This window comes from Hypanus sabinus, chromosome 23 (assembly GCF_030144855.1).
Source record: "Hypanus sabinus isolate sHypSab1 chromosome 23, sHypSab1.hap1, whole genome shotgun sequence".
Classification (NCBI taxonomy): domain Eukaryota; kingdom Metazoa; phylum Chordata; class Chondrichthyes; order Myliobatiformes; family Dasyatidae; genus Hypanus; species Hypanus sabinus.
Genome location: NC_082728.1, coordinates 34,128,788 through 34,144,555, shown reverse-complemented (window position 1 = coordinate 34,144,555; position 15,768 = coordinate 34,128,788). Strand labels below are relative to the sequence as shown.

The 15,768-nt window shown below is 43.2% G+C and overlaps 1 protein-coding gene across 1 annotated transcript; it reads right to left on the bottom strand.

Moving 5' to 3' along the window:
- Window positions 1-2,269: 2,269 nt before the first annotated feature.
- LOC132380321 (urotensin-2 receptor-like) lies at window positions 2,270-3,454 on the bottom strand. Its single transcript, XM_059949073.1, has one exon. It carries the CDS (start codon window positions 3,344-3,346, stop codon window positions 2,270-2,272), a length of 1,077 nt encoding a protein of 358 aa, XP_059805056.1. The 5' UTR covers window positions 3,347-3,454.
- Between the last annotated feature and the right edge of the window lie 12,314 nt (window positions 3,455-15,768).

Sequence of the window (15,768 nt, the reverse complement as noted above, 5' to 3'; positions counted from 1 at the left end):
TGCCAACAATGGTTGCATCATCAGCAAATTTACAGATGACACTTGAGCTATGGCTAAACACACAGTCATAGGAGTAGAATGGGTAAAGCAGTGGGCTAAGCACATATCCCCGTGGTGTGCTATTGTTGCATCCATCTCAGTGATGTCCTCCATCTTAACATGGGGATTTTCTTTCATGTCCTTAACACTTACAATTTTTTTCCTCAAAGGTTCTGGGGTTAAATTTGATATTGCTTCTTGTAATTGCTACTTGTCTCAATATATTGTTTCTCCAATTGTAATTTGAAAATAAGATGGAAGAGATGTTATCTTGGAATTTTTGGTTAAATGTGAAGTTAGGATGATGTAAAACATTGAGAGATATATATGAAATGAGCAGTATTGCTTGACATGTTTATGTATCATCTCTGTTGGTAACTGGCAAGATTCTTGTCTGTGACTCACATTCTGACACCCCAAGATCTGTCCACCATCTACAAAGTAGAAGTCTTGAGTGTGATGGAGTACTCTCCACTTGCCTGGATTAGCGCAGCATCAACAATTCTTATGAAGCTTGCACCATCCATGACAAGGCAGCCTGCTTGACTGTTCCACTGTTCCAACCTTATTCATTGCATCCACCACTGAGCACAGAGTTTACAATATGTACAATCTACTCGCACTGACCGCACACTGAAATGTGTGACCTCTACCACAACAACTGAAAGAGCAGGTGCACAGGACAACTTCCACCTCCAAATAATACATCCTGAGCTTGAAAAGTAACATCAGTCCCTCAACAGAATCCAAACCCTAAAACTCCTTCCCTAACAGCAGCCCGAGGGTTCCTTTACTAGAATGACTGTGGTTCAACAAGGTGGCACATCACCAGTACCTCAAGGAAGTTAGGGATGGGCAATAAACTCTGGATTTGCACGCAATACCCAGATGGCAACATGAATTTAAAAAGGGCAACCACACATACTGATAGAGGACAAATATTATGAATTAATTTTTTTTAATGAAAAGAAACATCTTAGCCACTTAGTATTTCAGAAATATACATTTCTTTTTGTAAAAGCACCTCTTTCAGTTGACTTAATCTGAAAATCTGCTTGATGTGTCCATTATGTTTTGCTGCAATTTTTAAAATGGATATCTGAAGTTTCACTTTTACAGCTTTATTGCACTAATTTTAGGAATCCATGATCCACCAGTACAAATTAGATGTGATTTTTTTGGTCTGTTCATATTAAATATTTACTTAAGATTTACATTCATTAGTTTATTCACATGATGGAGAATAGGAAAGAAAATTACATGGGTCTAATGTGGGAATTTTAATATCTTTTTTCATTATAATTGTTATTTTGTTTCAAACATTGAATAATTTGATGGATAAGCTCTTTGTTATACATAAAATTAAAGTAAAACATTCTGGCAGCAGCTAAATCTTTAAACAAGCTATGTACAATAAAGTTATCTGACACAGAAAGGAAATCCAATGCCCATAAAGTCCAGTGGGTCTGGCTTACCAAATAGCTTGGCAAAACTTCAGCAATTTTGTTTTCCTTGAATTCTGATAATATATAATCTCTGCTCACTGGTTAAACTCAGTTTACTTCGCAGATAAAGTTTTAACCTTGTCAACTGATATATTTCCCCTTTTGATCCTTGAAATATGATTATTTAACAGTGAATTTTCTTTACTAACGGACGTCGCACAATATAGCCTAGATATTGGGTGTAATAAACTTAATTGGAAAGAATAATAAATGCAAAGTGGAGTGTATTACTCCTTATGATGATTTGAATTTACTATGAAGAAACATGATTTAGCAAGCAGTACAGTATTCGGTTTTAAAAAATTAAAATAAAATAGTCATTGCTAAATCCAATAAAGTGAACAAGTTGTCACAAATTAATATCAGACAGCGAGATCTCCTTGGAAGTAACCACATTGTGTTCTTGGATTTCTCATACACCACATCATAAGCATATTAATTGCAATTAAACCCTGATTCAATCGAGCAAAAGAAATACTCTGCATCATCAGTAATAAATCAGCCAAATGGCCCGAGAGTTAACTCAAAGTAACGAAAGGAGATACTCGTAAAGTTATGTCTGCAAACGGCAACATTTGGTCTTATTTTATTGCCCAGACTTTCCTGAATTTTGCATCCAGCCCCAACTCCGAAGTAGAGCGTGCAAGATAGAGACATTGTGTATCACTTGGAGTTCAAATACCTACCTGGACTTCAGCGGGAGCAGCATTTTGACACGGGTACTGTCATTTCGACCCTTTCAACTGAGACATACCCATTGCCTCGGAGGAGCTGCTGTTGTGGTTACACGAGGAGATGGATTTTATCGATCGCCGCAGACTGGTATTTCTTCTAAACGACGCGGATCCCGATCGCTGGAAATGCCTGTGCCTGTTTTTCAAGTACTCTTTGTAGTTCTTGGTTAGCAGCGTGTAAAGGAAAGGGTTAATGCAACTGTTGCTGTAGGTCAGGCAGGTCATGAAATAGTTGACGCAGGTTAGTGTCTGCCGTGACATGCTCAGGCTGCTGGAATAGAGGCGGATGAGTTGCCAGACCCAGAACGGCAAGAAACACGCCCAAAAGACCAGGACGATGGTGAAGGTCATGAAGACCACTCTCTGCGTGGACGTTTGCCTGTTCTCGCTCTTCGTCAACGTGTTCTTCTGGGATTCCATATAGATCCTCGCTAACTGGGTGTACAGATAGCCGATAATCATTCCTGGCGCCACGATACTGGTGATAAATAGTACAGTCAGATAAGTGGAATAAGATTCCAGACTCCAAGTTGTGATGCACGTCCGCTTGATTGTCCCGTTCTCGCTCCGGCTTTCATGCAGCTTAAACATGCTCATCACAGGGAGGGCCAAGAGCAGGCTCACCAACCACACCAGCCCGGCGATGGCCTTCCTGTAACCCTTGGATCTCCTGACCGTGTCCAGCGGTTTGGCCACGGCCAGGTAACGTTCGGTGCACATCACAGTCAGAGTGAAGATGCTGGCGTGCATGGTCAGGAAGTCGAGACTGAGTAAGATCCGACAGCCCATGTCACCAAAGTACCAGTTCTTGGCGAAATAAGTGCAAACGATGAAAGGGATGGTGGAGAGGTAGAGAAGGTCGGCTAGGGCCAGGTTGACTATGGAGACGTACATGGAGGCAGCAGATCTCATGGACTGGCACATCACCACCAGGGTGTAGACATTGCCCGTCACCCCGGCCACACACATAAAGGATAAGATGGTACCAAACGCTGAGGCAATGAGTAACTCCTCCATCGGCTCTGGAACTTCCGGCGCTGTGCTGTTCTCCGAGGTGTTGTGATGCATGGCTAGTCTGACATCTCCTGCGCCGTGCACGTGGTTGGAGGTGGGGTCGGTGCGGGCTGGAAACTGAATGCGGAGACCCGTTCCATTCCCTGCGTCGCCCACTTAACTCCTCACTCTTCTCACCGTCCCAGCCTGGCTCATGCGCCCACTTGCAGAGACCCAGCACCGCGACTGCGGCGGACGTCAGTGTGTCAGTTTCTAAGCGTCTGCGAGGTCGAATCGATGATAACACATGATTTAGCGGTTGTTTAGCAGCGGTACTCGGAACCGCACTCTGGACGAATCGGTGCCTTCATCATTTCCATATTCCAACCGACACATATATTTCAACATGCTATTTATCCCTAAAGGTAACTAACGGTTGCACAGATGCCACGTAAAATCAGAATCAGTAGTTATGAAGTAGAAAATACGCTTTCAATATTTTAACCCGCTTAGGTTGCTCTTTGAAGGATAGTACTGTACATAGTTTGATACTTTTTTGCCAACGCGCAAAGTCTAAAATATCAGAATCTTCGCTGCGGAGGTAAAAACTAATCTAGTCATATCCCAGTTAAAGCTTTCGTCTTCACAGTAGAGGTATGACTGAGTCCGGGCTCGGAAATACAAATTTTGTATTGAAGAGGCGCACTGGGACCAAAATAGGAGAAACACAGCGTTCTGCGTGTGGAACTGCAATGTTTTACAAGGAGGGGCAAAGGAAGCCTCAAGGCACTTAAAAGGCCACTTAAAAATCATTTAAATTTGAGACTTTGGGGGGATTGGAACTGTTATGAGACAGCAAGGAGCTGGATGATTGGCGAGCCTTATAGATTCGGAAATAATACATAGTTTCTTAAACGATGCGATTAAGCAGTCAATAGTTCTGCGATTCAATAAAGTACTGTAGTAATTTTGTGTATTGCACTGTACTGCTGCCACAAAAATACATAAAGCATATAAGAGTGCAGATCAGAAATAGGCCATTCGGTCCACAAAGTTTTGCCGAACTAGTTAAAAAGCAAATTGGAAACACCCAAACACTGATCCCTCCCACCTACACCATGTTCATATCGCTCCACCTTCCGTACATCCATGTGCCAAATCCAACCGTCTCTGAAAAGTATCTAATGAATTTGCTTCTATCGCCCTGCCAGGCACCGCATTCCTGGCATCCACAACTCGAAGTGAAAAACTTACCCCTCACATTCCCCTTGAACCTACCCTCTCACCTTCAGTTTGACAAATTTTAGTGATGATAACCCGGATTCTATTGTGGAGTGAGAGTGAGAAGGGGGCAGGGGGCATGGTTGGGAAACGGGAAGAAGCGGGAAACACCGGGGAGACGTAATATCTACAATTATCAATAAACCAGTTGTTTGGAGTCGAATGACCTTGCCTGGTTTCTCAGGGCTGGGTGTGTCTGCACCCGTGCCGTTCTACGTCCCGGTTACTTCTCTGCCACCCTTCCCAACCTCTTCTACTCTCGCCAGATTTACTAACTCGCTCCCCGCTCCACGCCGACAAATACTGTACTGTGAAAAAATCATAGCTATATATACGTGCTTAAGACTTTTTGCACTGTACCGTAAGTATTTACATAAACATTTTGCTAATAACTTTGCGCCACTAAACTGCATTTCAAGATGTTAATAAATGATGAGAAATTTAAAAAATATTCATCATTTGGGATAGCAGTTGTAAGGTAGAGTAAAATAGTTGGGAGAAAAATATTATTAAATACAATGCGGAGATGCGTGTGGATGTTCACTTGCGGTGGACACACGAGAAGGGAATTCACAACAAAGTAGGAAGCTCTGAAGAATACAAAAATAGCCTTTTGTGAGTGAGGGTGTCTGGAGATACAGTACCTGAGCTGGCAGGACACAGAGACAGACTCGTTGGTAAGTCATATGGAATTCTTGTCTTTATTGGCCAAGGCGCTATCAGAACAAGTAGTGCAAAATATTTAGAAAACACCTTTTAGCCCACAAACAGATACCAATAGAATACAAGAAGAAATGATAGAAGTGGTGAAAGCATGTCCAAGAGAGAACCCTAATGGTAACACAACCACAGCTTTGCTTAACATATATTAACAATTTGACTGCAGGCACTTGGTACCATAGAGTCTTACAACATGGAAACAGGTCATTCAGCCAAATGATCTGGAACACAACACAGTATGTTATACCAATCTTTCAACTAACTCTAAGATCAATCTAAACCTCCCCTCTACCTAACCCTCCCATTGCTTGGAGAAGAGTTTGACACTCACAACTTGTGATTTCCCCCCTTACTTCCTTCAATCACCGTACAATTATGCCCCCTCATGTTAGCCATTTCCACCCTGGCAAAATCTCTGGCTCTTCATTTGATCTTTGCCACTTATCATCTTGTATACTTGTGACATTTCTCATTCTCCTTCACTCCAAAAAGTAAATCCCCAGCTTGCTGAACCTGTCCTGGTAAGACATGCTCTCAAATTCAGGCAGCATCCTGTGAGATCTCTGAATCTTCTAAAGCTCCCAAACCCTTCCATTAACAAGGCAACCCGAACTGAACACAATATTCCAAATGGGTTCTAATCGAGGTTTTGTAGAGCTGCAACATTACCTCACAACTCTTGAACTCAGTCCCCAGACTAGGAACGCCAACACAACATACACCTTCTTTACCAGCCTATCTACTTGCACAGTAATTTTGAGGGATCTATGGATGTGGTCCCCTAGATCCCTCTGTTCTTCCACACTGCTAAGAATCTTGACACTAACCCTGTCTTCTACCTTCAAACTTAACCTTTAAAAGTGAATCACTTTTATGTTCTTCTGGGTTGAACTCCATCTGCAACGTCTCAGCCCGGCTCTGCATCCTGTCAATGTCCTATTGCAATCTATGACAACCTTTTACACTGTCCACAACACCACCAACCTTCGTGTCATCTGCAAACTTACTAACTCATCCTTCCACATCCTCATCCAAGTCATTTATAAAAATCATAAAGATCAGGGTTTCTAGAACAGATCCCTGTAGAACAGCACGAGTTACTGACGTCCAGGCAGAATATGCTCCATCGATAACCACTCTCTGCTTTCTATGGGCAGGCCAATCCATACAGTTAAGTTTCTCTTATCCCATGCCTCTTGACTTTCTGAATGAATCCACCATGGGGAAACTTATCAAACATCACACCTACTGATGTCCATTCATTAATGTGCACTGTGACTTCTTCTGTTACAAACCCTGTAACTGAGTATCTTACCAGCAAAGATAGGAGTATCCATTAAAGTCTGGTGATACTATTTTTAACAGTATTTATTAGTAAAAATACACAAAAATAATATCAATGCAAATATACAGATTGTATACATCATCAATACTAAACCTAAAAGTGCGGGTATAATAATAATCAATATGAAATAAACTCTATCGTTGTCTAGGGGATAATGAGTTTTCCGATGGAAATGTAAAGTTCAGTTCAGTTCATGCAGGTTGCTGTAGTTGTTGATCACTGTGTTGCCATTGTTGGAGAGAGAGAGAGAGAGAGAGTAACAGCTATTGCCTTGCCGACTTTCCTTTTACGATCTTGATCCGTCGATGTATTGTTGTTGTGGCCATTCACGTATGACCCCTCCGTCCTTTAGCTAGACCATTCCGTGGAGGACTCATCACCCAGGCAAGGGTGGACACACACACAAGCCCCCACCGGTCTCGTAGTGTCTCTCCTGGTGCGTCTGAGGGGTGTTTCCCCAGACCCTACTTTTATCCCCACTCACAGGGTCTCAGGTGTCAATCAGGTTGGGATGATGCAATCCCTCAACCGGACCACTCTGGTTGCCCCCTGAGGGGTTTCAATGAATAGAACAGTACTGAATACACAATTCCTTCTTCAAGAGACAATAGCAGTAATCTCTCTTTTTGTCAATAGGAGACATTCCAACCTGTGGCTTCTCTCTCATCAATTTTTCATGAGCGTTGTCAATAACAACTGCCCTTGCTGTTATCTCTTTCATTTCCTTGGTATCAGACCCGAAATAATAGCGATTTTGCAATTCTCAAAAAGGCGAGGGGGGGCGACTTTTCACCCTTCTGCCTATCAGAGTCACTCCTCATTCGTAACACCCCCATCCTTCTAAGAATTTTCACCAAAAGGGTAAAATTACCTAATACAGAGTCTTACAGTATTACAGAATCTAACACAATACAAAAGAGTTTTTTAACTACAGAGTAATACAGTTATACATTCAACTTAGCATCTAAACATTTAGCGATTACATTGTCACTTCCTTTAATATCTTAATATCTTGTACCTTAATAAATTCCTGTAGCATCAGACTCCAATTTAATAACCACCTATTTTTATTCCTTTTCTTTAGCAAAACAAAAGGGTTGTGACCTTAAGTATATAATACAAAATGTGAACCAATACATGTGTGATTATTCTGTAGTACATTACAAAAGTTTAAGCAAATACTAAACTTTATTTTACTTTTAAACTTAACAGTCAATCTTCCATGGTGTTGTCTTTATTATTTACATGCTTTGTCAAAATCCCTTAAAACCAGATCCTATTATTTAATATGGCATTTTTTTAACCTTCGCCTCTTTTCCACTTAACTCTCACATGGTTAGCTTGCTCACCAGTGTGGAATAGGCTTTTGAATACTCCTTTCATAGGAGTTATTTTATCAACAATGTTTTCCAAACTTTGCCCATCTTATGAACTTCCACACAATTCTTTATTTTTAAGCAAGTCGTTAGTTTTATCTTCAGGACCCTTCATTCTATTAATTTTCAGTTTCACATCTGTAAGTGATCCCTCTTTGTCCATACAACATTTTAAATTCTGCCTCTTCACAGCACACCCTTGAATAACATTAGTGAGTGGGGTACCTTTACATTCCAAATCAAACTGTAATTGATTCGCAGGCACCTTGTTAACAAGCCATTGTTCCTTCAGCCTGATTACTGCTTCTGACACCAATCCAGACTTTAAATTTTCTTCATTCAATTTAGGAACTATTCCCTTCTCCTTCAATAATAATATCCACATCACCACCTTTTATCTCCTCACTAACTTTTCACACACCTTCAAACACAAACAACTGGGAATTCTCACTTCCCACTAGTACCAAGGTTCACCCTTTCTTCACTGAACCAAGTCCATCTGACCCAAAAGAACTGCATTCCTTTTCAACTAAATCAGATACCTCAGACTTTTCCTGAGTTTCATTTCTATGTTCAGTACCATGTGCATCCACATCTTGAACACACACAGACGGGACATCTACCTCTTCCAGGCTTTCAATACCCATCTCCTTTTCAAATTCTAAGTTCCCCTGATCCTCCCAGTTACTCTCTGGGCAACTCCCTTCCGGAGTACACTCACACTGCGGGCTGAAACAACCTCATCTGCTAACCCAGCAGACTCCTTCAAGGTAATGGCATCCTTTTCATCTAGGACTGCCCTTATTTCATTATCGGGAACACATTTTAAATTTTCAACTTCTTCAAACAGTTCTGTCAAGCTAGACAGATCATCCATGTCCAACCCTGGACCTTCTAACAGCCTTATCTGTTTCTCATCTTTGCTCTGTGCCTCTATACATTTCCTCCTGGCTAAGGTTTGGTCTACCTCCACTCCTTTACTCTCTTTCACCTCCCTATTCTCCGGTTTACCATCCCCTAACCTCTCTTGGTACAGGGTCGATAAAAACGTCTCAGCCAAATCGATACTGGACTGATTTAAACTGGTCTCTTTCTCAGCTGCCTTTCTCGACATGCTGTGAGTGATCACGCATGCGGGATAGATCTTGGAACCTAGGGGCAGGTCCTCAACACTTTCAGGCTTGCTCGTCAGCTTCACTGCTGAACACACGTCACCACCTGCTAAATCGTTACCAAGAAGGACGTCCACGACAGCTCTTGGGAATTCTGATCGCACCCCTATTTCAACTGGTCCACATACCAGCTCACAATTTATAATGATCCTATGCAAAGGCACAGCTTCTGTCCCTTTTCCTATGCCTCTCAAAACTACCTCTCCAGTCTCAGGACCAAAATCTAGTACCTTACTGAGAATCAATGACTGATCAGCTCCAGTATCTCTCCAGATCCGCACTGAAACTGGTGTTTCTCCCTCTTTCACAGACACGGTCCCTTCTGAAATAAATTTCTCATGCCCCTCTCGTATTTTATCTACCTGGGGCTTTCTTGTTGATTCGCTGATCGACACAATACACCCTGTAGGGACTGTTGCGTTCCCTTTTCCTGTCTCCTTCCTCAGAGCAAAGCACTTAGATGCAATATGACCAACCTTTCCACAATTAAAACAGCTCAAGCCAGGAACCCTCCTGCCAGCTTGCCTCTCTTCCTCCTTTTCAGCTGCTTCCAGCTGTTTTAACCTAGTTTCATGCTCCCTCTTCACCTCTGACTGCTTTAGCTGGAGCTCATACTCCCTTTTCTTCTGTTCCAACCTTAATTTTTCCAACTCTAACTGAGCTGTCCCAATAGCTGGTACCTTTTCAGGGGTAGGTACCACTACCTCAGCCGAAAACGCATCCTTATTAACATAATACTGAGCTATGGCCCTCTGTATCTCCCACTTTTCCAATGACGACTTCACCTCTGTGAGTTTTAATCTTTTCGCAATATTTACCAAGTCCGACTTTGTGGCATCCTCTAGCACCTCCGGAGTCGGGTTTTGTGTAAATTCATCTACGTCCATCTTTGTTGGCTTCCCATCTGGTTACCCGTGCAAACAGATCCAAGTCTAGACTTAAAAGCCCGATTCTCTGGCCCTCCAATTTGGTATCAAATCCTGGACGAGCCCCCAAGTTGTTACGAACCCTGTAACTGGGTATCTTACCAGCAAAGATAGGAGTATCCGTTGAAGTCTGGTGATACTATTTTAACAGTATTTATTAGTAAAATAATATCAATGCAAATATACAGATAATATACGTCATCAATACTAAACCTAAAAGTGCAGGTATAATAATAATCAATACAAAATAAACTCTATCGTTGTCTAGGGGATAATGAATTGTCCAGTGGAAATATAAAATTCAGTTCAGTTCATGCAGGCTGTGGTAGTTGTTGATCACTGTGTTGCTATTGTTGGATTGTTGGAGAGAGAGAGGGAGAGAGAGAGAGAGAGAGAGAGAGAGAGAGAGAGTAACAGCTATTGACTTGCCGACTTTCCTTTTACAATCTTGATCCGTTGATGCATTGTTGTTGTGGCCATTCACGTATGACCCCTCCGTCCTTTAGCTAGACTGTTCTGTGGAGGACTCATCACCCAGGCAAGGGTGGACACACACACACAAGCCCCCACCGGTCTCGTAGTGTCTCTCCTGGTGCGTCTGAGGGGTGTTTCCCCAGACTCTACTTTTATCCCCACTCACGGGGTCTCAGGTGTCAGTCAGGTTGGGATGATGCAATCCCTCAACCGGACCACTCTGGTTGCCCCCTGAGGGGTTTCAATGAATAGAACAGTACTCAATACACAATTCCTTCTCCAAGAGACAATAGCAGTAATCTCTCTTTTTGTCAATAGGAGACATTCCAACCTGTGGCTTCTCTCTCATCAATTTTTCATGAGCGTTGTCAATAACAACTGCCCTTGCTGTTAACTCTTTCATTTCCTTGGTATCAGACCCGAAATAATAGCGATTTTGCGATTCTCAAAAAGGCGGGGGGGGGGGGGGCGACTTTGCACCTTTCTGCCCATCAGAGTTGCTCCTCATTTGTAACACTTCAAAGAATTCAATCTAGCTTACCAGACATGACTTGCCCCTCACAAAGCCTTGCTAACTAACCCTAATCAGACTATGCTTCTCCAAATGCTCATAAATCCGGCCTCAAAGAACCGTCTGCAATAATTTGCCTACTATTGCAGTAAGACTCAATGGTTTATTATTACTAGGGATACCCCTGCTCCATTTTATGAACAAAGGAATAACATTTGCTACCCTCCAATCATCTGGTACTACTCCTATGGCCAGTGAGGAGGCAAAGAACATTGCTAAATGTGCAGCAATCTCTTCCTCAGGTTCTGTAGGAACCTGAATTACACTGGGGACCTATCTTCAGTATGTCAGGCCCTTTGAGAGGATTATCGGGGTCTCTTTTCCATCCATTAATCAAGAGTACTGCACACCCGGGGGCTTAGCAGCGTCTATGATCCATCCCATCCATCCAACAATATGTTTGACCCCCCCTCACCCCCCGGCAACCATCAAGCAGGAGGCAGCATTAGGACAAGAACTGTTGGGATGGAAGCAAACATGAGGAAATCTGCAGATGCTGGAAATTCAAACAACAACACACACAAAATGCTGGTGGAACGCAGCAGGCCAGGCAGCATCTATAGGGAGAAGCGCTGTCCTGACTAAGGGTCTTGGCCTGAAACATTGACAGCGCTTCTCCCTATAGATGCTGCCTGGCCTGCTGTGTTCCACCAGCATTTTGTGTGTGTTGCTGTTGGGATGGGAAACAGCTTCTTTCCCCCAGGCTGTAATACTACTGAACTCCCTGCTACCACCCAGGTCTCATCCTGTATACAGCGCCAGTAGTGTTATACTTGGTACATTTAACTTGTATTGTATATGCACCATATTATTTGTTAATTTAATTGTGGTACTATTACTTTATGTGTGCTATGTGTGTGAGTTATATATACTGTGCTGTGTACCTTGGTCCAGAGGACAATTGTTTCACTTGGCAGTATACATGTGCACAGTTGAATGACAATAAACTGAACTTGAACTTGATCTGCTGTTCATTCCAAACTTATCAACTGCGGCCTATTTAACCCCAGCTCTCATCCACAGTCCTTGTTTGCTCATCGAACCGGCTACCAGTTCCTCCTAGTTTTCACTCTGCCTGCCTAAAGTTTCCTGGGTTGCCTATTGTCTTTAGTTTCTGTTCTCTCTTGATGTCACCCATGGCTTGATATTCTGCAGACTATTATTAAAGTTATCGTTCACCACTAAGTCATCTCCACTGCTCTGCTTTTAGGCCAAGCCTCCTCTATCATTCCTGACAGGATGAGTGAACCAGCAGATTATGCTCACCAAAAGGAAGTCATCCATTGACAGGAACGTAAGATCCAGATGCAACAGGAAACCACTGACTATCTGTCCACCACTCTCATCTAACTCTCTGCCTCCGTGAAGCAACTCAGTCAGTCAGCCTCCTCCCTCTGAGCCCCAAATTCCCGTGTGCAATTCCTTCAATGGACCTCCAACCCGATGCTGCAACTTCCTGTTCCAGTGTGAATCACTCTTCGAGCTCCAGCCATCTTGGTATTCTATGGACTAAGATTGTCTTCATTATTTCTCTTGACTGGGCGAGCTCTGAACTAGGCCTCCGCTAAATGGGACCGTAAAACGACCATCTGCAACAAATTTCACTGCTTAGATGCATCAGGTTTTTGACCATTCAGGAAGCGAAAGGGAGGCAACACATTTGATACTTCGCCTGCATCAAATCTCATGTTCTATTTTGGATTACATTGTGGAATTCAGGACACTCGTGGTGAACAGTGACTGGAATGATGAAACACTGCTGGCTTATTACCATCAGAGCCTCTTGGAGTGCTTGGAAGATGAACAGTCTATCCTGGAGATGCCTGCCAACCCCGAAAGCCTCATCATTCTCTCAGCATTGACAAGCATCTTGTGGAAAAACCCTCCATATCATCAGAGAGAACCTCCAGTTCCATTCCCAGAACCATATCAGGCTGCAGAACCCTCATCACCAGTGTCTCCAGAACCAATGCAGTGAAGGAGAGTTCCCATAACCAGCCACCCTTGAGCATGATTATCAATGCAGTAATAGCTTATGTGCTTACTGCAGTTGACCACCAATGCATCCAATGTCCACTCCATCCAGGAAGCAACGCCTCCCGGTAGAGATAGGGGCCTTTTGTCTCGCAAGCCCTCCCCGGACCCTTGTTCCAGCATCATAGTACATCTGTCCCCTTTGCTGCCTGCCCTCACAGTGTGCCCTGTTCTATTTCTCCAACCACTGGGCCTCTGGGCTCCAGCAACCCCCACCGGTACCTTAATGCCCATGGTTCCACATCAACATGGATTTCATCATGAGTTTGCCACCTTCCCATGGGACAATGGTGATCATCACAGAAGTGAACTATTTCTCCAAGGGTGCTCTCTTCATTGCCCCTCCCAGGCTTCCATGAGCCACTGGGGCAGCAAACCTGGTTCTCCAAGATATAATTAACCTTCAGGGCTGGGGCCGGCTCACAATTCTACTCCTGCTCCCACTACCTATAATGTGCTCCAAATGGTGTGCATCTCTAACAGCCTCTGGCAACCAGGTCCAACTCTTGGCCTCCACATGTAGCCTAGCTACTAGGGCCGGCTGGACTGTTTCTACGGACAGGAGAAGGGGCAATAGCGGACCACTGGTGCCTGAAAACCAGCTGTTTTGGGGATGTGGGGCTCATCAGCCTTGGACAGCAGCCTGCCTAGGAGAAGGAAAACTCTGAATATAAACCTTTGCTGCCTTGCAGCCATACTCACCCATGGGAAAGGCTTTGGGAATAAATCCTGAGGAAGAAGCTCAAGGATAAAAGGGGGCACATTTGTTGGATGCAGAGAATGTGAGTGAGATACTTAATGAGTACTTTGCTTCAGTATTTACAAGGAAAACAATATGGAGGACCAGGAAATCAGTGCTGTGTGTATAAATGCATTAGAGCATTTAGAGTTTAAGGGGGAGGATGTGTACGGCTTTCCAATGAGTATTAAGGTGACTAAGTCCCCAGGCCCTGGTGGGATTTACCCCAACTTATTAAAGGAGGCAAGAGAAGCGATTGCTAGGCCCTTGACCAGTATCTTTATGTCCTCCCTAGCCACAGGCGAGGTCCTGGAAGACTGGCAAGTGGCTAATGTTGTACCTCAATTTAAGAAGGAAACATGGGAAAATCCTGGGAACTATAGTGAGTCTCATGTCAGTTGTAGGGAAACTGCTGGAGAAAGTTCTTAGGGATCAGGTATCTGAGCATTTGGAAACCAATGGCCTAATCAGGGAGAGCCAGCATGGCTCTATGCATGGCAGATCATGCCTTATCAACTTGATAGAATTTTTTGACAAGGTAATGGGAGAGATTGATGTGGGTAGGGCAGTAATTGTTGCCTACATGAATTTTAGTTAGGTGTTTGACAAAGTCCTTCATCAGAGGTTAATTCAGAAGATTAAGATGCTTGGGATCCAAGGCAAATTGGCTGTTTGGGTTCAGAACTGGTTTGCCCATTGAAGACTGGTGGTAGTGGTTGAAGGGACTTGTTCAAGCTGAAAGCCTGCAGTGATCTGTGCTGGGACCTCTGCTGTTTGTGCTGTATATTAATGACCTGGATGAACATTTGCAATGACACCAAGATTGATGTTGTGGATTGTGTTTGTAATGCCCTGGTTACAAATGTGTTTTGTTTTATTACTACCGTTGTGCTATGAAGTATTTATTTTCTGTAGTTTTCCTGTAAAGTGCAGGGTGTGATGTTAATTAAGTATTAACATGCTCTTCAGCTTTTTGGTATCTGCTAAAATAAGGAGCCATTTGCTCAGTTTAGGAATATTGTGTCAGCCAATCGGGTTTGCCTTGGTAACATTTTGTCCAGTGGGATGCCATGGGACATTCAAGAGACCTGGGCAGGATCAGATTTCTGAGGGACAGTGGATTGGTTTTGGGTCTTTTATTTGCAGGGGTTGAAAGAAAAGGAGGGTGTGGAGAAGAGCACAAGTGAAGATGCTCACAGAATCCCACCCAAAGGAAAGAGCTTGTTATAAGAAGTGCTTTGTGCAGATGAATAGTTCCAAGGAGGAAGTACAGATACTCCTGAGTGAGCCAGCTAGTTTGTAATGGTCTTTGAGGGAAGTTAAAACTGTGGCTGGTGTCTTTCACACACAACGCATAAATAAGCAAAGCACTTGACTATCCAGAAATGAGCTCCAATGTTTAAGTGCACACTTAGACTGGTTTAACTGTAATGGGTCCTTTTCTTTTTCTATTAACTGTTAAAGTTGAAATGCTGTAAGTATACTTCCACTTTAATGTTATGCTGGTAAGGTCTGTTACTTTCTGGTGAATTGCAACTTTGCATGGGGCAGCTTTTACACAACAGTCACCACAATTTTCGATCCTTCGTTGGAACATTCCATCTTTCCTATTTAGTTGAACCCAAATCATACCGACCCTTGATGTGTGTTGCTTATTGAAGGTGGCCTTCTCATCGTTACCCATGCATTACTGAGTCACATGGCTGTTAGATAGTTAGCTAACGAGCCATGTTGTTATGGGCCTTGGTGAGAGGGTGACATTTTGAATACTGGCAAAGGATATAGCATGATATACAGATCAGTTGCAGATATGAGCTGGGAATTAGCAGACAGAGTTTAATCCAGATATATGTGGGGTG